The sequence below is a fragment of the Aptenodytes patagonicus genome, chromosome 3 (assembly GCF_965638725.1).
Source record: "Aptenodytes patagonicus chromosome 3, bAptPat1.pri.cur, whole genome shotgun sequence".
Classification (NCBI taxonomy): Eukaryota; Metazoa; Chordata; class Aves; order Sphenisciformes; family Spheniscidae; genus Aptenodytes; species Aptenodytes patagonicus.
The window spans coordinates 62,709,772-62,732,670 of record NC_134951.1 but is presented as its reverse complement, the minus strand read 5'-3'; the positions used below and the strand labels follow the sequence as shown (position 1 = coordinate 62,732,670).

Sequence of the window (22,899 nt, the reverse complement as noted above, 5' to 3'; positions counted from 1 at the left end):
AAATAAAAGCCTTTTTGTAAATCAGCATGTGCTGAAATTTGCAAGCAAGCCGTTAATGTAATGAAACTGAATTCATTGGTTCCTGTGTAGTGATTGTTGTGGCAGCTTATATCTGCTAGAGATCTGTCTCTAAACACCATAACGCTGGTTGCCGTTGGGCAGAGTAGGTCTTGGGATTGCATTAATAAATGGACAATAAATCAGCTGAAGTTGACCTACTATTATTTCAAGGTCCTATTCCAAGATGTACTGAAGACTTACTGCATATCTTTACTTTCCCTGAGGTATGAGTCAGAAGCTTTTAGTTAAGGCAGATTCTTTCACTTGCCAACCCCTGTAAAACTGTGTTTTAGAAATTAGTAAATGCCAATAAAGAGATGTTTGTTTGTTCTTTTTCTTCCTACCATTTGTTTGGGGGGTTTTTGGGTTTTGGTGGGGTTTTTCGTTGTTTGGGTTTTTTTGAAAGACGTGCTGAAATTGTTACCTACTTTTTTTTACTTCTGCAGTGTCCAAACATTTTTTTCTTTTTTTAATCTGGATTAAATGGCACACGTGTAGTTCAGTGTATGCAGTTCAGTATGTATATGAACTTGGTCATACTTGGTTTTTTAGCCCAGTCATTTGTCGAGTTCCTGGTCAATACTGGATGTCTGAGAAAGAATATAAGAACAGGGAAGGCAGATAGATAATGATTTTGCTTCAAAATATTCTCTTAGTCCCCAGCAATTTGTGACTAAGACTTCTAGAACTAGAGGTGTTACTTTGTATTTAATAACCTTTTGTTGATTTTCTGTCATGAGTTTATCTAGTTGTTCTTGAATTCATGTAGTGTTTTAGAGGTTGCAATGCCCTGCTGCAAAGTGTTCCACAGTTTAACTACATGTTGTAGGAAGAAATATTTGTTTTGAACCTAGCAGCAACTGATTTCATTTGGAGCCCCTTAGTTCTTGTACCGGAAGAGAAGGGAACAATTGTTCCCTATTCACTATTGTTTGCCAGCTGATGTAAAACATAAAGGAGGAGAGAAATAAGAAGAATCTTCTTTCTGTTTTGGTTTGGTTTGTTGGGGTTTTTTTTTGTTGAAATGCTTTTGGCCCAAACAATAAAAAATGTAGTTGCTACATTGTATCTTGTCTAAAACTTTATGGATTTGGAACACTAAAAAGTATGCAGTGCTCTGTGGTCCTGTACAGACTTTTAAAACTCAGCATTATGGGTGTTTAACTGGGAGTGAGAAGAGGAAATTAAGAGGAAAGGATATAAAATTTCACATCATAGAATTTCAGTATTGCAATTACTTTAACAGTGGCTTAATTATAACTGAAATTCATATAAATTGATTGAGTTCTGATTTTTTTTTTTTTTTAACCTGATTTATACTAGGTTTTCTATTTGTGCATAGTGGGGTTGGGCTGGAATTCGGGCAAGATTAACCAAGGAGAAAAAACCCAGCTAGAGTAAATATAATGAATACTCCTGTCTACTCCATCTGTGTATTTAATTGCTTCACATTAGGGTCACTTAACATTTTTTAATTTCCTATTCTTTGTAGGATGGGATGAATATGTGCATGTTTATGCAAAACACCTTGACCAGACTTATGAGGTAATATATTTTATTTACCCTTCTTTATGAAGTAATTATAAGGATTGGAATATGTTTTGGCTAACTCTTTAACAAGATGTTTGAAGTTAAATACATAGTTTTAAGTATGTGATTTTGAATCCCAGACCTTGTATTTGCATATGTTAATCAGGTAGGTATTTATGGATTTAAATTAGACCTTGACATTTTGCAACTATTAGATTTTCCAGAGATTGGAACAGAAAAAAGCCCTATAGGCTTATATGTGGAGGGCCAGGAGATACCTAGAGTTAAGGAAATCTAGGCCTTCAAAGTTTCTGAAGCTGAGTTCTGTAACTCGGTGGAAATCGGTAGCTCTTAAAAAACAAGTAGGACCATCTTATGCAGCCTACGCCGGTAACATTTATTTAATATATTTATTTAATCTTCCCACTTCATAAAAGGAATGTATTCAGTTCTACCATCTGGTATTTCTGAAAAACATTTTTTCCTTTCCTTTAGATTTAGCTTCCCTTAAGAAATCACATTTCTATTAAATCCATGTGTGGAAGAGTGTGTCTTTTTTTCTGCTCAGAGCTCTTTGAAGATAAATATTCTTTGTTTTCAAATAATCTGTATGAGAAAGTGTTACAAGTTAACATTATTCTGTAAAACTGCCCAGGAGATTGGAGACTTAGTAGTAGTAGTAGTAGTACTGTAAGGAATCCTCAGGATTGGAATTATAATCCGTTTTTATAAGTTGGTCACCGTATAATCAAAATTATACAAAGAGGAGGAAGATGTATGCAGATTAAGCCCTCACCTCAGGTGTCTTGACTTAGAGTATGTTGAAGCTATGGTTCAAGGGGAGCACTGAACTGCTGTCTGGGGACACCTATTGTAGATGGGATCAGTCTCCCTCAGAGGGAACTGAGGCCGACTGCGATCCTGAAGGAGGTGCCTCAAATGGATCAGAGTGTGGATGTAGGGGACTTGGACCCATATCTTCTGGGTCCCCATAGACCATAGGAAAAATGAGGTTACCCTCTTCCAGTGGGTTCACTTGTGCCATGTATTGTATGAAGTGTGCTGCAGCTGGAAAGTGAACTTGGGCCATAAGAAATTGTTGGTGCTTCTGTGAAAGTAGAAGTAAAACCAAACACCTGGTCATGATTGGGAAGCTGACTTCTGAATGTGGTTTCAAAACTGCTCAATGAGTTAAATGTCTCTTCGTAGTAAAAGACGAAACAGCTGTATCAGCATGCAAAGTCTGGGACTAACCAGTTGCCTTAGTTTCTTAGGGAACTTGGCTTATCCTAAGTCAGTCACTGTTCATTAGTATTCATTTCACAATGGCAGTGGGGAAAGAGGTTCTCCCTACATACTCTTCCTTCCCTCTGTCCTTTGAATTACCTTGAACATGATTAAATACAACACCATCAAAGGTAACAGATTGTTGCTATCCTCAAAGGATGGTTTTGTCCTCCAAAAAAAAGTTTTGTTGATGACTGAGACGGTAGCACTCTGAAGAAGCTGCTGAAGGTATCATGCTGAATCTCATTATTTTTAGATAACCCAGCCATGCAGTTCTTCGTGTCCCTTTTTACTGCTTTCTGTAATGTACTGGCTTAGCGTAGGGTCTTGTGTCACTGTCCTGTCACTCCTTCTTGCAGATAGTCTTTTTAGGTATAATCTGTAGCATGTATTTTTCATAACATAGTACACAATCTTCTTTACTTTGATTCCATTTGATACATCTGTCTTGCTGTTGGGATTCCATGTTAATTATGGAATAATCATTTTAGCATAAGTCGAACTGGTATTGTGCTACTTACCCACAAAGATGTAGTTATTTGAATAAGTTGGAACAGTATATTTTTCTGATCTCTTACTATAGAGATGGTTTGCTTGAATCCTTTTGTAATTTCTAGAAGACTAAAACCATGAATTTTGGTTACAAAACTCTCTTGTGTAGATTGCCTTTGATCAGTGTTGCACTAGTCCAAGGAAAAGCTGTTGGAGGAGGAGCAGAACTTACCACGGCATGTGATTTCAGGTAAGATCAACAATTTGAGTAGCTGTCAAGTTGGGTCAGTGATTTAATGACTGTACCTATGAAATGTGGGAAGCTTGAGGTACCACTTTTACCAGGAGTCAGGTCCCTGAATTCCAAGGCATTAGGAACTGGGCTTTGTCAGCAGACTTCACAGGAAAAAAGTTTGGGTTTCCTGATAGTACAGAGAAAAGGTTATTTACTGTCAGGTTATACTGTTTGAATCACTGTGTAAAGCAAGAGCAGTGAGGAGCTTTAGCAACTGACTGTGTCGTAGACCAAGTGGGTCCAACTTCTCACCCCTGAGTAAGAGGTAGGACTGCAAAATTGTATATCCCCTTATGTCTCTTTATGTGGCTGTCATAAGTAAAAATAAATAAATAAAACTCTCCATTAATCTGGTATTTTGTGTCCTGGGTTTATTATTTGTAACATAACTTTGTGCTGTACAGTTTTTGAAACAAGAGTTTGAGATGCAGAAGAAAGCAAATGAGGTTCTGTCCCTGTTTTTTTTCTATGCAGGTGCAGGGTTTTGCCAGCATGAAACAACTAGCGAAAAACAGAGGGCTTTAATTAAAGAGGCTGAATGCAGAACAGGAACTGGAAGAAACTAAAATAATGAAACGTCAGTTTATTTAAACAGTTGCTAATGTGCAAACAGCCTACAGATACAACAGGATACAACAGGATAAGCACTGTGCACAGCCTCTCTGAAAATGAGGAGCTTTTAGTGAAGTTTCTATCTAAGAGAAGGAAATGTGCTCTTTAAGAGGGCCTCAGCGCCCAAAGTGGGAAGGGAATTGTCCAGAACAAGCTGAAAGTGCGTGTATTCAAAAGTAATACTAAGCAAAGTAAACTAGAGTATTACAGTGCTGTTCCAGGTGTCAGGAACAGGCTTTGGACAGAGGAGATGGTACCTGCATTGTCTGAGCCACTTGGAAGTAATCTTCCTTTGCTTTGAAACTAGATGCGTCCAGATCTTTCTTCATATCTACACAGCACCCAGTGAACTGGAACCTCAGCTCTGACTGTGGCCTCTGAGTAAATGCTGTATTATAAATGCCTAGGAAACATGCAGAGAGGTACAGCGTTTGTCAGCTGCAGCGCTGACAGGAGAATGCACCTGGGAGACTTAGTAGACCTTTCTGTATCTGTGAGTCCAGTGACAAAAAGTGAATCCCGTTATCCCTAAATAGGAGTCTAGGGAATGTGAACATAATGAAATGGACATCTTTTGGCTTTCTAAAATAGGTAGTCTCTACTTTTACTGCAGCTATGTTGTTTGACATACTGTGTAATTATAGTCATTGTCAAGTATCTCTTATTTGCATGAATTGAGCAGCTGCAATTCCTCTGATGTGCTGCCATAATTTTCATAATAACTACAGCTGTTGATCCGTCTTCCATTACTTTCTAACACACCCACCCAGTGCAACTAAATAATAGCAATTCAGGAGCAGCAAATGGGACTTAATTAATAACAACAACAAGATAGAGAAACATACTCTGTGCTGCTATTGCTCTTGAATTTGAGAATTTTAATACTGGGAGACAAAATCTGGGGGTTTTTTGAGGGCTATGAGCAGATATTAGTGGAACAGGTATTCTGTCCTGAGTCACTAGATGCCAAAAGAGGAACTTGAGAACAGAAATCAGAGGTTTGTTTTCTTCCTTGAATAAATCGTTTGGACTTTTTTTTTTTTTTTAAGAACACAGTGAGTTGTGGCTGCTTTTAATTCTAAATTTTCAAATCCACTTCTGTTTTTCACAGTAATCATGTAAACTACCAAAGTGCTTCGTATTGGCCTGAAATATTTTCTGATTTTTATCTCTACCAGTTTGTACTACATTAACTATACTGATACTGTTGAAGTGATTCACTTGAACCAAAATGGCTTATGTACCTTCTCTGAAATGTGCTCTGACAGCATGATGCACATCTCTACTGAAGTAGAGGCGTGGACAAATGCAATTTTAAAATAGCTGAGGTGGTTTAAGATATTACTGATGTATTCTTCCAGTGGCAGTTCTTGTGGCTAATTGTCTCTTAGTCTGTTTCAAGCCAGCTCATTTAAAATTGGATTAGGGAGGGCTTGCATGAGCATTTATTGCTGGCATAAGGGCAGTGATGAAAAGTGAAAACATTTTAGGTCACTCCACCTTGGATCTGGAGGAAGAGGTCTTCTCAAAACATCTTCTTCGATCTTAGCTGCTTTATGGATTGTTGCAGTATGACTCTCCGTAAGAGCAACATCCTTACAAAGATCATAACCATGTGATTGGGGGGGGGGAAATCATTGTCCAGACAAGTGCAAGGTAATTAAAATCCTTTTAGACCTTTTCTGATACGAAAATTGGGAAGATAAGGCTTCTGACACTGTAATTATTTATCTCAATTATTTCTGTAGAACTAGTAATGTAAAACCATGCAGGTATGAAACTTGTTTGGACAGCTGAGCTTTTTAGTGCGGTTTCAAGAAACCTAGACTTTTTTCAGTGTGCCACAGTTGAATATTCTCTCTGAGCCTGTGAGGATGGCTTGTGGGTTCTGCTGCCAAATGTCAGTGTACGTTGCAGTTCTGCGTGACATGGCAGCCGTTTCGGTGAAGCGCACAAATGACTGTGATGCTGGATTCAGTGATGCAATTTTACAGATAATCAAAATGAAGTACCTGTTCTGAGTTCCTTGTATGCAGAAACTTGCATACATTGTACTTGCGCAATGCATGAAGTTAAGGAGAACTGATTTGGCAGGGTTGGTTAAAGAATTTGGGCAAGAGTTGTAGTGGGTTGTTGGACAATAAGCTAACAGTTAGATATGGGGCAGAGGCAGTTTGGTAATGAATCTGTGCAATTAGTAGATCACAATAATCTCTGAGCGCAGTAGCTGCAGTGTGCTACCAGCCAATAGCCAGAATAACTAACTTGGAATTCTGAACTGTCTTGTCTTCTATGTCACATCAGTGCCTTTGAGAAATCTCGCTGGGGCGATGTCTGCGTAGATGTGTCTAAAAGACCTAGAACTTTGAAAATTTGGTCCTACATCACTTGCCGAATGGACTTCCATTATACCTGGGTGCTTCTGAAAAATATAGTCTCTTCCCCCCTCCACCCCGTTTTTCCTCTCTAATGCTATTGCAGTCAAAATAGAGGTGTGCCACTGCCATGAGAATCCCATTTAGAAGGTGGTGTCTCCAGGCAGAGGATGAGAGGGCAAAGATGGAGAGCTACTCGTTTCTCTTGCCATTGACCTCAAAATGGGCTCATAGGTAGAGGCAGCAGTGTTCTCCTTTTCTTTTTTAGAAAGTAAATTAATCAACTATAATTTCTTCAGGTGTAATTGATGTTGCACAGTTAAATCGCAAAGGGCCAATTTCATTACTCTTGTTAGTGCTGAGCAGTATCCTACTTCGTAAAAAGCACCATTGATTTAAAGAGGTATTTGCTTTCTGAGCAGACTTCTGCTCTGTATCTGTAGGAACGGCAGAATCGAGCTTTTAAGAAGGGAAGACGCTTATGCTAATAATACTGTATTGATATCAAATTGGCCTTGCTGCATTTTAATTGAATGTTTTCTATATTTTTGTGAAATATGTAGGCATGCTTATTATTACACTTGAAGGTGTTAGGTGTGTTCCATAAAACACCTAATGAGAGATACAATGAAATGCGCTGTTATCGAGTAGCTTTTGTTGTGTGTATTCTTGTGAGGACTTGTGTTTATTTACTTTTACAAGCACGTGTTTAGTGCATTAAATGTAGCTTATATGAAATGAAAGGAGCAGAAGAGAATATAACCACTACATAGATGTAGGCCCACTGTGACCGACTTTGCAGTTGTGGGCACTCATCCTTATATTATGTTACAGATAATTTGTTGCCCCTTTAAAAAAGCAGGGGGAGAAGCTGTAAAGACATTAGTATTCTACAGCAAGCTTTTCCAAGAATAGGTTTCAGAATGTCAGAGCACAACACACTAGCTTCTTTGGAAATATTCTGCTGTATGCAAGGATTTCAGCTTTTAGTTTTATCAGGAGGAGCTTTTAGGTACACAAGATGCTGCTGTTTGAAATGAGAGTGGCTCAGTATATAGTAGCTCTTTTCACTAGGCAGAGCACGATACGAATGTAGGGGGATGGGGTTCACATATTCATGAGTTCTTGCAAGGTCCAGGCTGACAAAGCACTTTTCATCAGGTGGGACTCCATAACGTTGCTGCACATTGTCAGGAGCAGAATCAGTAGCCAAATCTGAGAGTGGGTTCTCACAGTTTCAAGTGCCTGCTATATGCCGTAGATCACTTTTTTTAGTTATATAAAATTTTCCTCTCTCGTGTGTGTGTATGTATTTGTAAAACGTCTTTCAAATCAGTTGGCAATTTTAGAATTCCATTGCAGTCATGCATCACTTCACATTTTTAGAGCCCTGGAGGTTTATTAGTACAATTTTCAGAGGAATTTTCAGAGAGATGGATTATGATTTTAAGTGTTTCACGTTGCCTGCCTTTAAGAAGGCTGTTCTTATTTTTGACCTGGCACACTTGACATCTGGTTAAGTAATCGCAGCACTGCTAGAAGTGGACTTGAGAGCTTGTATTTTTGGGCTTGTATTTATGGACTGGTATTGGGGTTTTTTTTTCTTTATTACTTGTTTTCATTTGGGTTTGAATTTCATGTGTTTACAATCTTCCAGGCAGAGGATTTTTTACATAGTCTACAGTTCAAATTTACTACTGTTGGATTTTACTGGAAATGTAACTAACAGCAACAAAGCATGAATTTGAGTTCAAGTTTTCTTTCTGAGGTTGTCTTTTTGTAGGGTTTTACTTCATTCCAAGTTTTTCTTTCTTTGGGAGGCCAAACCATCTTATCCTGGGTGAATGAGATTTCTGTTATCAGCACGTGTCTACATTTTAGACCACTTCTACCACGCAAACTTACGTCCTTTCTGTTGAACAATCCTGTATGCAGCTGATTCACTGCTGCACAGTAACAATAAACAGAGATAGCCCAGATAATGGAAAACTTAGATGAGACAGATTTTGGGGAACACAGAGCTGGACCCATGCTGATTCTTGCTGGGACACCAGGCTGTTGGTACACTGTACAGAAGCATTCGAGGTTCAAGAAGAATTAGTTTTGGAAGAGTACAAATGCACTGAAATTGTCCATTATGCTTGCATCTGTGAAGTGACTAATCCCCAGTTTAGATAAACGGCCTGCAGGTGTTTGAGTTTGACACTCCACTGCTGATCTTCACTACCAAAATAATTTTTTTTTTTTAAAATATGTATTCTGATAGCTCCACAAGTTGGTTAATACAAAGTCTGAGAAGCACTTAATGTATTCCAGTCTGCTGATTCTGAGATGGGATTATGTTGAGCTGTGATTTTGTGAGCAGGACAGACTGCCTGAACAGCTCACCTTGATGTGGGAGGATGTCCCTGCTGCCCATTCCCAGCTCACTGCTTACCTCTGGTTTGCCAAGCACCAGTGAAGATGCCTGTATAAGTCAATTATCTCACGAAAAAGCAACAGAAGGGCTAGATATTTCCTGTTCTTACAGTGAATTAAGGTGGTTTGTAAAAGGATATAGTAATGGCTAGAGCCAAGGTAGAGGAGGAACTCAGCCTCTTGGAGAGGATGACAAAGAACAGGAGGGGATGGGAATACAATCTTCTCCTTTTGGCTCTAGGGAGCTGTTAGGTAGCCTCAGTTTCCCCTGAAGCTGCAGCTTTAAAGTGCCTAACTGCATTGGATCAGCTTCCAGAGGATGTTTTCCAGAGTCCTTGTTACTTACCTCTTTTTTCAGTTCTGTCGTGCTATTGAAGGACTACAAGAAGAACTCCTCCTCTTCTTTAATGCTCCAGGTAGCAATATAGTTAATATTGTAGGTGTCTGAAGGGTAGTCATCCACATCAGAGTTACCGTTCATTGGAATGACCAAATATTCCCCAAATGACTCAATTTCCCTGGGTTTTTGCAAGTGTAAGCAGGCATTGCTGTGTGGATCTCAACCTACTTTGTAAATATGGCCTTCACAATTGCAACTTCCAGTCTTCCCCTTCACCCTCTGTTTCTCATTCCCCCTCTAATCCAAAGCAACCCAATATACTAGTGAAGATTTGGAGCCCTGCTGGCTGAACCTCTGTGTTCCTGTTCCTTCCAGACTTATCCAAAATTGTGTGAAACAAGACTGCAGGCTGTTTGAACCTGTAAACCTTGGTAGCTTCAGCTTCCAACTTCTTCCTGGATTTTGCTACTGCTGTAACTCAGCAGTCACAGTAAGAATAAATCAAATTATAAATTCTTACATTAAATAAACGCCTATTGTGCTTAAACTGTTGTATGTTTAAGAACTTCTAGTGTATCCATGGTCTGTATTATCCTCCAGTTCTGATTTGTGTGCTGATACGTTCATAAGCAAAAAGCAAATATATAGACTAAGGAAAAACCCAATAATTTCAATTAGTGTGGATTTGTGTGTGTGTGAAAGCGAGAGAGAACGATTGTAAATAAAAAGGTACCAGGGGAAATTAAACTTTTGGTGATAAAGAGAATTGGTCACACTCTGGGGCATATTTGTGGAGGATCTGTTACTGTTTGCTGAAAATGTGCCTGTTTCTTGTCCAGCTAGTCTGAACAGACCGTCGGTTAGTGATCTGAAGCTGGCTTTAGTTCCTCATCAATACAGCTAATGTACTATATTAAAAAGTAAAGAGGAGAAGAAGCTAAGTTACTGTTTTAATGTAGAATTTTAATGTTAAATTCTCTATCCCATTTATGCCTTTTTTGAGATATGTCATTGTGCTCCCTCTCCACCCCCCCCACCCCCCCAAAAAAAAGAAAAAAAGCTCTGAAATTATATCTCATATCTGGAAAACTTAAAACTTAAGTCACAGCCACTGTGATCATTTAAAAAAAACACCACAAACCTCAGCATTTTTTGTTTGAGATTATTAACCTGGTACCCTGACAAAATAGCAACGTTTCATTATAATTTTATTACCAGTGATTTCAAATAAGTGTATGATCTCTCTTAGTTTTAGTCAGAAATTGTGTAGGATGTGCAAATGCAGCATCAGTAGCACTGCACGCAGACACAGCTGAATTTCAAAGTGCGTCTTGTTACCCTAGGTCTTGCGAAGGGTTGTTAGTTAGTGTGACGTTACAAAATATTTTTAATCCTTTAATGCTGTGGGTTGCAGAAATGTGATACATCAAATCCATCATAAAGTATTAGAGCAAGTCGAACCTTGCATCTCTTAGGGCTGATGTCAAGAAATGCGGTTCCTTTCCAGTCGGCTGAGTTCAGGCGAGTGAGGTGATCTTTGCCATTTTGACATTTTAGACGCCAAGGTCTGAGGCAGAGTGTTGGGCTGCCCCCCCTCCCCTTCCTCTATCAGTAGCAGAGATGAGCAAAGAGTATGACTGAAATGTTCCTGCTTTAAGAGACTCTTGACTTTGGAGAATTTTCTTCTGTTTTCTTTGGTCTTGATAAACATATATGATGGAAATAAAGATGTGGGAAACTGAGGTTGTAAACACGGGTGTATATGCTGCATGAAAGTGTGCACATAATCTAAAAAACATAATATTTTCAATTTGAAAACGAGCTCCCGTGTACTTTTTTTGATTTCTAGATGAATACTGGCATTCAGATTTGACTAAAAATTTCAATTATCAGTCAAACACCTTTACCTCCAAGTGGTCTTTTTTCATCGAAGAATCTGGTAAAATATCACTGGATCTTTTCTAATGGAAATTTTTGCTTTAGTCTAAGAGGCGTATCTGTTGTTGAAAATGTTTGCTTGAATGAAGTCCAAATCACTGTAGTTCCTTTTTGGAAGGAAAGACTCATGTAACATTTTAGATTTCCAGCATGAGTAATTTTTATGTGAGCATTATTTTGGCGTTCACTCACTTGTGTATGAAGACTTTGGCAGCCTGTAAAAGGATAGCTAAAACCTGCTTCATGGGTAAGACCCGAGTGCTATGTCAAGATGAGAACTACTCTGAAAATAATTGTATGGTAACGGAGGTGGCGGTGTGCCCTCGGCTGGGACCCGTTGACACTGGGTATATAAATAAAGTCATAGCTGGGAATTAGAAGAGGAGGAGAGTGTTAGTAAGACATTGGTCGTTCGCAGGGGAGGAGAAATGGGGTGGTACCCCGTTGATTGCTGTCGTGCAACTGCGGGGAGAAAGGAGGATCCAGGCACTACATTTTGAACAATGAGGCTTCGGTCCCGCTTTATGGCTCTGGTGATTCATGACGTTTACTATACTGCACGCTTCAGGGGAATTACAGCTCCCCGGTGTAACTATCTGTTTTACTCTCTTGATTCTGTGTGCTCCTAAATTGTGGTATGAGCCTTGCGTGTGTTCATAAGCCTTTGTAAAGCTATGCTGCTCCTTCCCCGGGTGCACACAGGGGGTGTTGTCAAACAGATCCGAGGCAGCACCCATGGACTGGGGACTTTTTATTGCTAACTGTATAATTGTAAAAAGCCTATGTCTCTCCCACTTGGGAAAGGCCTTTTAATTTACTTTTTCTGCTGTTTTCTGGGTCTCCTCAGCTCACTTGAATGCTCAGGCACAGGAGTGGGGCCGAAGGAACAGTGTGTGGCTCACACAGCTTTTATGTCACATCGCAGCTTGCAAAGGGGCCGCACGATGCATGCATTGCAGCACGAAGCGCCTTGCGTGACAGCGGTGGGGGGGCTGCACAAGCCCCCTGGCCAGCCCTCTCCCCATCTCCCCAGCCCCCCTGCACGGTGCTGCTCACCTCACGGCACCCACAGCCCGCCGTGGGGGGGATAGTGCCCGGGGCTGTGGGAAACCCCTGTTGAGCATCGCATGTGGACCTCAAGAAGTATCAGCCTGGGAAATGCGGCAGATTCACTTTGCGGTTTGGCCAAATAATTTTCTTTCCTGACAGTTTATTGAAAAACGACCGGGGGGGAGAAAAAAAACCAAAGGCTTGTCTTACTTCCTTTAATACCACTCGTAGAGTTTTAATCAGTCATGCTTTTTTGGGCCCCTATTTCGTGCCCTGTGATCTGTCATCTAATTCAATTTTTCACTCCTACTACAGTAAAAGTCTTTTTGTAACTTCGAATATTCAGCTTCATTTATCCCTTTTAGAAGAAATGTAGCTTTTTATAGCATGCTTTTCTGTCTCCGGCTTCTGTGAAGCCACGGACGAGAAAGTGTCAAGCCTGAGGTAAAAACTTAGATTTAAAACCCCTAATCCAGGTCTGCTGGGTGAGCCTTCATCCGTAGCTGACGTCTGGGAGATTCTGGTCCAGCAAGAGATTGGAAGAGCCATCTGTGTGGATGGCAGCCAGTATGACGGCAAGCATCACCTGCAGGAGACTTTTGGAGGGCCCTACCTACCTTGCCTTGTTTGAGGCTGCCCTGCTCCCCTTGTAGGGTATTAGCAACAGCTTCTTTCCCTGTGTTTCTTTTCCTTCCATAATCCCTCTCTCGAATTAACAATCTTTCTTGGCCTTTTAGCCACTCTCCTTTTATCAGGGAAGTGCTTAAGAAATAAACCTTTTTTCACTTCTCTGGTCGTTCTTACACAATCATGCCTGGACCAGTTTTAGTCTGGGTCTTGCTGGATCAGAGAGTGCTCTGCTGCTTTACCATACTCTTTTTGCTGCCGATAGGCCTTTTCTTAATTTTTCTCAGTGCAGGCTTTGCTATTGATGAGATGCTAGTTTTTGGGGCATGCAGATTTCTGTATCTGCCTATTATAATTTAACTCCTGTTATCCACGGGATCTTTTTCTAGTAACAATATTATTTTTGTGCTTCTTCCCTGGAGTGGCTCCCTTTGAAATTGGTAATCTTACAGCCTCTTTGAGTTGACTCTGTTCCTTTTGCAGGCTCATCTTCCGAATGTTTGGGTAATAAATGGCGGAGTTATCCACACCTTAAACTCCTGTTTATTCTCAGAGACCATATTCCTCCTAAAACGGCTCATGTTTATTTAGCAGTTTCTGCTCTGTTGTCCCTGTGTTCCATCTCTGCCTCCAACTCTTTTCTTGTTACTCCATCTTCCTTTTTTTTGATCTGGGATTCCACTTTTCAGAATTCTAGCATCAACCAAATGTTTTGTGCCTTTAGATGAAAATATGACTTTGTCATTCTTTCTTCTGCATTTCATTTGACTCTGGGTGATGTGAAAAACCATGATAGAGTCACGTTATAAATGGTTATTTTCAGGTTTCCTTTGAAGAGTGCATCCCTCGTTGTTTAGGTCCATCTGCTCCCCTCTGGGAAGTGGCCTGGGGTTTCCCAGCCAACCCAGAAGAATATTAACTCTTGCTCAAGAAAATACATCTGTAATTAGGGTCTATTTTTGTATTGGATTTTGACCCTGATTCTTAGCGCTCCATAAAATGCATTGGAAAATCTTACCAGAGGGCAGAAAGTAAGGTGGTAAAGGCAACGTGCTAGGGAGACTTGAGATATTTTCTCCTAGGCTACTTCATGTAAACCTTGATTCTTCGCTTTTGTTGCAAGCGGGGGGAAAATGGATGCACTAAGAGTGTTACAAAATAATTCAGTAACTATAAATAAAATTCCATATAATCTGTAAGGCAATTTGAAAAGAGCTGTGAGAAAAGAGAGCTCTCGTGTTGGTGAGATTTCTTAGGCTGGCATCAAGCCTACTCCTTTGACACCGAGTTTTAGAGCGTGCCTAGAACACTCTGTACTTGGGAGGCTCGGTAGGATTTTTTTATTTTGGTTCTTGGGTATTATTTTCATTTATTTAAACCTCAAGTAAAGAAGGTGTATTGTTTTGTTTTAATCACTGAAAGGATTTGAGAGGGCTGACTTTCTGATGGGCTTATTAAAATAGCAGCTGGACCTACTTCTTTCCATTGCATTCCTGTAGTAAAGGTTACACGTTAAAGCTCATAAACAGGAAAGATCATTAATGTGCACAGTCTTCTCTTACCCTATTGAAATTTGGGATTGCAGAGCCGCTTTGTGCAATTTTATCTAAGATATGCACAAGGGACATAGTTCCCCCAAACTCTCTTAAACCATTTTGTCTTCATTTTTATATTCTTTAGTGGTTTCCATTTAGGCATCTGTCAAGTGCATATTTGTGACTAAAGGATTTTCAGAAAGAGCAAAGATCTAGGGGGTTGTTTTTATGATGCCAGTCTGCATGGACTATCACCAAATGCATGCAGGACAAATCCTTAGTTTTACCGGTTTTACAGTATTTTCACTTTGGAAGTCTCACTTCGTGTTGCCAGAGCTCTGAAGCAGCAATTGTTGTCATGTCTAATGGTCTTATTCTTTCTCTGCATAGGGCAGAAACATGAGAAGCTCTCCATGAGAGAGAAGATATGGGAAGAGGAGCAGGGGGAATTAATACTAGCAAGCTGTGCTGGGAAAGCGCGGAGCAGTCATGGCTGGCCGATATTCACTGCATTGTTATAGTTCGAAAATCTGCTAAATATAGTTAGCAAGGAGTTAATTATTAAACGTATAATTGAGGCTTTTTGATCCTTTAAAGCCTATCCAATTAATCAAGTGAGATTGAAAGATAAGTGAAATTATGACTAACTCTTCTCAGGATGAATCCTCTTGTTAATATTTTCAGAGAATTAGGAGGGTTTTTTGGTGATAGAGGGTGTAGTAAGATAGCTGAGTTTCAGAAAAATCTTTAGCTGTTTTGTCTAGATAACCCCTTTACAGAGTACCTAGGTAATTATTTGATGGTGTAGTGATAAAGAGACTGACGAGACACTGCACTGGATAGGCAGAGACAGATTAATTAGTCCCAACTTGCTTTTTGGAGGAGACTGTCTTATTCTTGAGGGTCTAATTCTAACAGCATCTGTCATGAAAATTGAAGTAAGGACTGGAAACTGCTCATCAGCAGCATTGCTGACTGGCTAAATTATTTTAGTGTAGTACTGCATATTTCTTCTGCAGAATATTCTTCCCACAGTACCTTGCTGCTTCAAAACACATTTTTAATTGCAAAAATGACTGGTTAATGCAGTTGTTGTTTTAAGGTGAGTTTCTGTAATAACCATAGAAGGCTTGTGTGTTGGAATATTGAACAAGGCTAGAACTAGGGCTTTTTTAATTAAAAATAAAACCCTGTACACTCTGCAATTAAATACTGATGAAAGTATTCCTAGCCTTTCCAGTAAGATTTATGGTCCTAAGAATATTTTGAGAGACTACAGACTTCTACAAGACAAGTTGTCACTATTAGAACACAATGCTGTCATGTAATTAACTATCAGTATTTAGGTTTCCAGGTTAGGTCTCCACAGGCATGAACTGCAGCCTTAACTTTAGTCAGTACTCTTAATTTCAGGTTTTCTGTGGCTTTGTGAAGATGTCAAGGCAGTGGTTCGTATTCAGGTCTTGTTTTCAAGGCTATACTCAGAAATTACTTCTGTTGTTAAAAGATTCTGGAGAAGGTAGGGATGAGTTTTGCAGCAAATTGTCAAGGAGCATTCATATACGAGGCCTCAAGAATTTGTATCTTAATGCTAAGGAAGTTCCGTAGTTTCTTACCTGTGCATTAACATCTGTCCGTGCATGGTGGGGAGGATAGGTTTTAGATATATTAAATGGGAAGGTACATGATCTCTGGTGTATCTTTCTGACGCTAAGATTTGGAACGCAGGTATCAGAGGTGGGTTGAGCACTAGGTACATGTTAAAACTTGCAGGGCCACCTGCCATGCTAAAGCAAATGGGGAGAAGGCAGCTAGCCTGGAGGTTTCCAAACCACAGTGTGTGCTCCATGAACCGTTCAAGATAGTGCGCAGTTGCAGCAGTGCTTGACTACTTGTGCGATGGTCCGTGCCTAAGCTTCAGGCTAACAGCGCCTGGAGTCCCAGTTAATTGCTCCTTACAGTCCAGCTTGCAGGGCTGCCACTTGCAGGGGCAAGACCCCTTGGCACCTCTGCCTGAGCCAACGAACTGAAGCTCCAGAATTGGCTGGCTGCATCTGCAGCAAAGGGGCTGGAGGCATCAGAGGAGACCACCAGGACTTGGGTTTTTGGACAGGGCAGGTGCTCCCAGCACGTGCTGCAGCCACTGATCATAGGTTTGCTCAGCCCTTTTGTGGCTGTAGGAAGAGCTTTACCCTGCTGTTGGCTGAAGACCCTTTCACACGCTTGCATCTCCTCAGGCACAGATGGACCTTGATTTTCATATGCCATGATGGACAGTACAGGAGATCCCAGCTATTCAGATCCTATAGTTGTACTGAACTCTAGATGCCTATGGCAATGCTTTTGCCTCCAGTGAAAGATTCAAGGTGACTTCTCTCTTTTATGGAAATGCTTTCGCATCCAACTACCCACTTCTACCCCTTTTTTTTTTTTTTTTTTTTTTTGCAAAGCCAGAGATGTAGTATGCTGCCTAGAAGATAGTACTTGATTTATGTGGTGCACTGGAGCAACCTGAAATAAAGGACTTCTGTTTAATCACAAATCAGGGCTTTTGTTGTACAGATAAAGGAACAGGTAGTTTAGTTCTTACTCTGATGCTATAAATTCAACAATCACAACTCTCCCTTGCTTTGTTTTTACTTATTGTAGCACCCTAGTTGACTAAAAACATCGCATCTACGGCATGTGTTCAGCAGCACTTTGCATGTAAGAGCAGCACTTTTATTTTTTTGGTGGGTTTTGCATGCATCAGCAAGAGAAGGCAGATCAGATTACAGATACTACCTGTGTAACTCTCTATCTGCTGCCTGGGTCACAGTCACTTGCTGCAAGAACCCACCACCAATACTGGGATCTCCTGTGCCCCTTGGGGTGCTGAAGAAGTGTAAGGAAGATGGAGTGAGACTATGAGGTGCAATGTGCAGGTGAAGTGATGGGACAGGGACTGTATTTTGAGTGTTGAGAATCTCACTTAAGGTCCAGCATGCATTTGAGAGCTGCTGCTGTGGTGGATGGTCCTGGTAGCACTTGCCAAGCCAAGTTACAAAATCCTAAAGTAGTTACAAGCTTTTGTCACTTGCAAGCAAGGTCATCAAATTTTCATGCCCACCTGGCAAAACAAGTTCCATTTGCGTGATAAACACCATCCATAGATAATGTCATACCTGACCTCTAACAAATTCTTGAACTTGCACTCCCCAGCAGCGTGTATTTTAAAAAGCTGTTTTGGCCACATGTCAGCATAGCATGGCTGTTACTTAATTTAACAAGAGTTAATTAAGCTGATATCATATTGATGAGTGTATTAGAAAAGCATACATGTTGGGGAAAGTGTATGACTGGATTGTACATCAACTTTGTTCTTCTGTTGTTTGCTGGTTAAAACAAACGTTTGGCCCTTGATAGCCTTCTTTCTGTTACCATTTTCCTGGTGGTTTTCTTTTTTCTTTAATGTCTCTCTTTTCCTGTGCTTAAAATAGTTGTGTGTGTGGTTTGGATAGTTGGTTGAAAGCCTTTGATATCAATACTGTATTCTTGCTGCCTTCACTGAGTAATGACAATCGGCCAAAATGCATGTGTGGCTGACCATGGCCATTGCTTTTCATGTGTCTGGATGTCTTCCATCTGTGTTTTGCAAGTTGTATTTGAAATTTTCTTATTATTTCTATTTCTGTAACTTTTGCTCTACAGCATGTTAAAATTATGGATGTCTTTTAATTGTACCCCAAGGCCTTTGACTCTGTTTTTTGGAGAATTTTCCACTTTGTGTTGGTTCAGTCACCTCATAGATAGTGTTAGCAAAATTTATAGAAGTTAGCAGATTTGGTGAGGGAACTTCCTATGACCCAAGGCATAAGCTTTGCTTATTATTTATGTTGATTGGTGGTTTGAGAGCGGGAGGCCCAAGTATTTGTGGGAGAGATAAAAGTCATCTCCCGCAGTTCTGGCTGCCCTCTCAGAATAACCATAGCCGAGAACCAGGTGCTGCAGCACTGCGTGATGCCGGCTGCCTCCCTCTGTGGTGTGCCAGTCTCACGCCGGCTAAAAGGAGAAGATTGGAAATCAGGAGCTGTGTCCTTACGTGACACCGGGAGTCAAACAGGGATGGGAACAACATCCAGGTTGCTGACGACACGTTTAATGTTTTAGGCATCCTTTTTTTCCATCATGGGTTTCAGAAGCACAGTGGTAGGAGCTTTTAAAATGCATAAAGTAGAGGATGGTATTTGTCCCTCCCTAGTCAACTTCATTAGTGCCTTTGCCTTGTCAGAATGCTGAATATAATTCACACCCCGACGTCCAGGAAATGATGAGTTAAGGGCCAGCACAAACCTTAATATAATCTTAATTCTGCCCAAGGAACTTATTATACCTGTTGGAACAGTTCAGTAACAGGACTACTATAAAAAGCAGGTATGAAAACCTGAGAAAATACATTTTTGTTTGCATTTTCAGCTTTCATTGTATATGCTCCAGCTTCAAGTAGCTGGAAAATACTTTAGCAAAGGAAAGCATAGCTGTTAGCTCACAGCAGGTGCCGCCTTTGAGGAAGCAAGTGTACCTGTTTAAGGATGGGATTTGTTAGGTTGCATTGTTAATGGCAAACAAGTTTTTTCTCTCACGTGCATTGCCAGTGCTGTGATGTGGCGTGACAGTCGGTAGTTCGTGGGCGCAATGAGATGTCGGAGTGAAGGAATCTTGCGCTCAAAGGTGGAGGGTTTGTAACATTTAGCGCGTCTGAGAACATCTTAAAATGTACAGCAGGAACATTTGCTGTAGCTCTTGTTTGCTTTAGATGACTAACCCAAAATTGGATGTGGCCCATGGTGGCTGTGCTTTCTTCCTAGGGATGTTGTAGTGCTTGTAACATGGAAATACAATGTTCTTTGTATGAAGGTTTCAGCTGGGCTTTGGTGCTTGTATTACCTTAACCTCTTATTTCCAATTTAAGTTGTGAGGATTTTGCTACCCTTCACATTTCTGAAGGATGTTTCTCTGCTTGTAAGGTCTTCAATTACTTTGTTACATTAATTACATTTAATAAATATTTTTTTAGTATTGTCATGCAACAGATTTTCTTCTTTTTTTTAGGCCAGGGAAGGCATGTGTCCAGGAACCTAGTGGTATGACCTTCCCCTGGGATACAGGAGACCCAGATTTTAATTCTCTTGACCTGGAAGACAGGAACAGGCATATTGAGTCAAATCAGGGTTCATTTTGTATTCATCTACTATTCTGTCTCAGGCAGGGCCAGTACTAGGTGAATAAGGTGTAAACAGCTCAGGAATAGAACGGTACTTCTGTCTTTTCAGCTTTTTGATGTCTGCCTCTTTGTGTTTAGTAATGTTTGATGTACTTTCCTTACATAAATTCATCTAATGGGAGATCAGAGCTGTCATGTCTCAGAAGGTAGACTCAATTCCTTTAATAAAATAAAAAAGGAAATATTTATGCGAGGCTGCAGCTGGTGACGTTCAGAGGCTGATCCCAGGCTAGCTTGGTAGCGGCATACGCCTCTTCAGATCTGAGCTCAGGTCTCCATTGCTTCCTTGGGCACGGGGACTCGAAGTGAGTGGTATACCTAACAGAGAGTGTGATGGGTGGTTTCTGTAAGAAATGGTGTGACTTCAGGAGAGGATTCATAGTTGAAAAGGCTGAAAAAACATAGATACCTTTCTTAAGCCTGAAGGCAGTCCAAGACTACCTTTACACCTTCTACTGACCACCACTTATCTCAGTATTTTCTGTGAAGCTTGTTCAAAGGAGCATTGTGGGGAGAGGTGAATCCCAGTGAGATCCTGGAAGTTGCAGCCTCACAGTCTCTATGGATTTAGCTGTCAGTTGTTTATTTTCCTTTCATCATGTTTGGTTCCATTTTCTCAGAGGGAGGTGAAGACTGTGCAGGGTAACAGAGCCTGTCCTACGTACTAAATGTTTTCAACTTTTTTCTTGTTGGCGCTGATGGATCGGCTGCGCTTCTAATGTAAAATTTGACTTCCCATGCAAACTTCAGTGTGCATTGACCCAGCTTCCCATATGAGTCCATATGCTGCCCACAGGACATTCACTGAAACGCCTGTCCTTAAGGCCTGAACCCAGGTGCCTGGGACAGCCTCAAATTCAACAAACACAACATTGTCTTACCAACCTGCAGTGGCTGTCTTATGTGACTGCTGACAGATTGTCTAGCATCAGATGCCTAGGTGTGTATGACCGCTTCTTTTTTAACGCTTCACATCGCTCAGCACAGCTAGAATTAAACACTTTATAATGTTTTCATTATTGCTTTCCCAGTGGGACACTGGGTGTTAGTAAATTGCAAAGTAAGCTGAGCCAGCGAAGGAGTTTTGGAATACTTGCAGAATCTTCCTTGTGGAGAGGAGAGACCTGAGCTCCCTGGGATTTGCTGGGTTTGGGAAGCACTTGCTAATGTTAGCTAAAAGCCTTTCCTCCCCTGCAATACTCTGCTCTCTTCCTTTTGTCACACAACCTTCCTCCGCTATCTCTACAAAAAGGCTTTCATGCAATCTGGCATGTCAGCTGTTGCCTTTGTGCATTGTGTTGGGTCTGGGATAAAGCGTAAGCTCTTCAGCTCTGGTGTTTTATAGTATGGCATGAATGCTGATGGTGCTCTGGTTAAGAAAAAAGCAACCAAGCAAACTTACAATTAACAATAACGAAGCAGGTCTGGGAACTGTGAGTTCCTAGAAGTAGTTGCATTTTTAAAGGTTTTCTTTTTCTGTCCCCTTTTAAAACTGTTCACCTTGGTATTTTCACTATGGAAAACTGCACTGTTAGGAAACAGACGTGTGTAGATCTTAGTATTACATGATTTATCTTCAGAAAGCCCATTACTGGTTGAAGTAGAAGCTAATCTACTTCACAAGTATAATTTACATCCCTTGTCTTACAAGCAGCAGCAAGCAACCACACTGCAGAACATCATCTTAAGAAAGAGCAAGTACTGGTTTGCTTCTATACATCTTTTCTATATGTTTCTATTTCTAGAGGCTTTTTCCACTAACCTAATGTGTGTCAGTGTGAACACTATGCAGAGACAGTACAATCCGCTGCAGCAGAGCTCCTCCAGGGAGATAGCTTAATCAGCCCTAGGGTGAGTTCTTAAATAAGGGAGGTGACAGACTGTAGAAAAGAAGCAAAGATGTGAAATCTTTGAAAAGAGGAATGTGGGTCTACCTTCTGGAGGGGAGCAATTCTGTTACACACTGTAAGGCATAAATAGAAAGCAATTCTATTATACGTTGTGAGCCATAAGTAGAGCGTCCATCCCGACTTCCCTTGCTGTAGTGAGCAGTTAGAAATCAAACTCACACGGACGCTCTAAAGTACGGAACAAAAAGACGCCAACTATGCTATAATGAAGCACCAGGGTGCTGACAGAACCTCCCCAGCACAGACCAGTACTAACACCACGATCCATCCTCTTGAGAAATACGTTGCGTGTGCTAGTTTGCTTGGGTTTTACCCCAAACCCTGTTGTTTCAGGCATGAATTAGCAAGGCAGTGTTGGCACTGTGCATAAGTGTAACATGCCCTCCGACTTCGCAATTCTGTTTTCTTTTTAGAACTGACTACAGGTATCAGTGTGGGCACTAAGCATCTTGTGGCAGCCTACGAATCTCATCTTGAGGAGGGCCAAAAGCTGCAGCTAAGGCACTGGGGTGATGTAAAAATTAAGATATTCCAGCTCTGGCTGTAAGCGGTATGCTGTCGAGTTGTATCAGCCTTTGGAAGCAGAGGGGAGGAGAAAACAGAAAATTGAGTGCGGGCGAGCTGAACATGTTAAGTCAATACATGGATTGACCTCTGCGTGTTTGTTCTTCATTGACAGGTTGATGACGCCTGGGAGTGAAATTCGATTTGTCCATAAGCACATGGGTCTGGTGCCAGGCTGGGGAGGAGCTGCCCGGCTGGTGCGGATCGTCGGCAGCGGGGCTGCCCTCCGGCTGCTGAGCGGGGCTGCCGGGGTGGACCCCGCGAGAGCTTTGCACCTTGGGCTCTCGGAGGAGATGTTGTCGTCTTCAGATGAAACCGCAGCGTTAGAAGAAGCCCGAGCCTGGCTGAGTCAGTACACAGAGGGTCCAGCCAATGTGATTCGGGCTGTGAAAAAGGTGGTGACAGCGGGAAGAGAGCTACCGGTGGAAGCTGCCCTAAGGACAGAGAAGGACGTTTTCGGGACTGTATGGGGTGGGCCTGCCAATTTGCAGGCATTGGTTAGAAGACAAAGACACAAATGATGGTCAGTGCGTGTAAGAAGTGTCCTTGACCTTTTTGCAAACAAAGCTTTCACTAAAGCAGGCATTAAACGGAATCATTTAA

At 41.0% G+C, this 22,899-nt stretch overlaps 1 protein-coding gene across 8 annotated transcripts in view; it reads left to right on the top strand.

The window, feature by feature from the left end:
* The window catches only part of ECHDC1 (ethylmalonyl-CoA decarboxylase 1), a 49,332-nt gene extending 26,433 nt beyond the window's left edge, over window positions 1-22,899 (top strand). For all 8 annotated transcript variants that reach the window (XM_076333556.1, XM_076333557.1, XM_076333554.1 and 5 more), the window contains 3 exons: window positions 1,553-1,605; window positions 3,539-3,619; window positions 22,412-22,899. In XM_076333556.1, coding sequence (XP_076189671.1) covers window positions 1,553-1,605; window positions 3,539-3,619; window positions 22,412-22,817 — 540 coding nt within the window. In that variant the 3' untranslated portion in view covers window positions 22,818-22,899. The remainder of the gene's footprint in view (window positions 1-1,552; window positions 1,606-3,538; window positions 3,620-22,411) is intronic.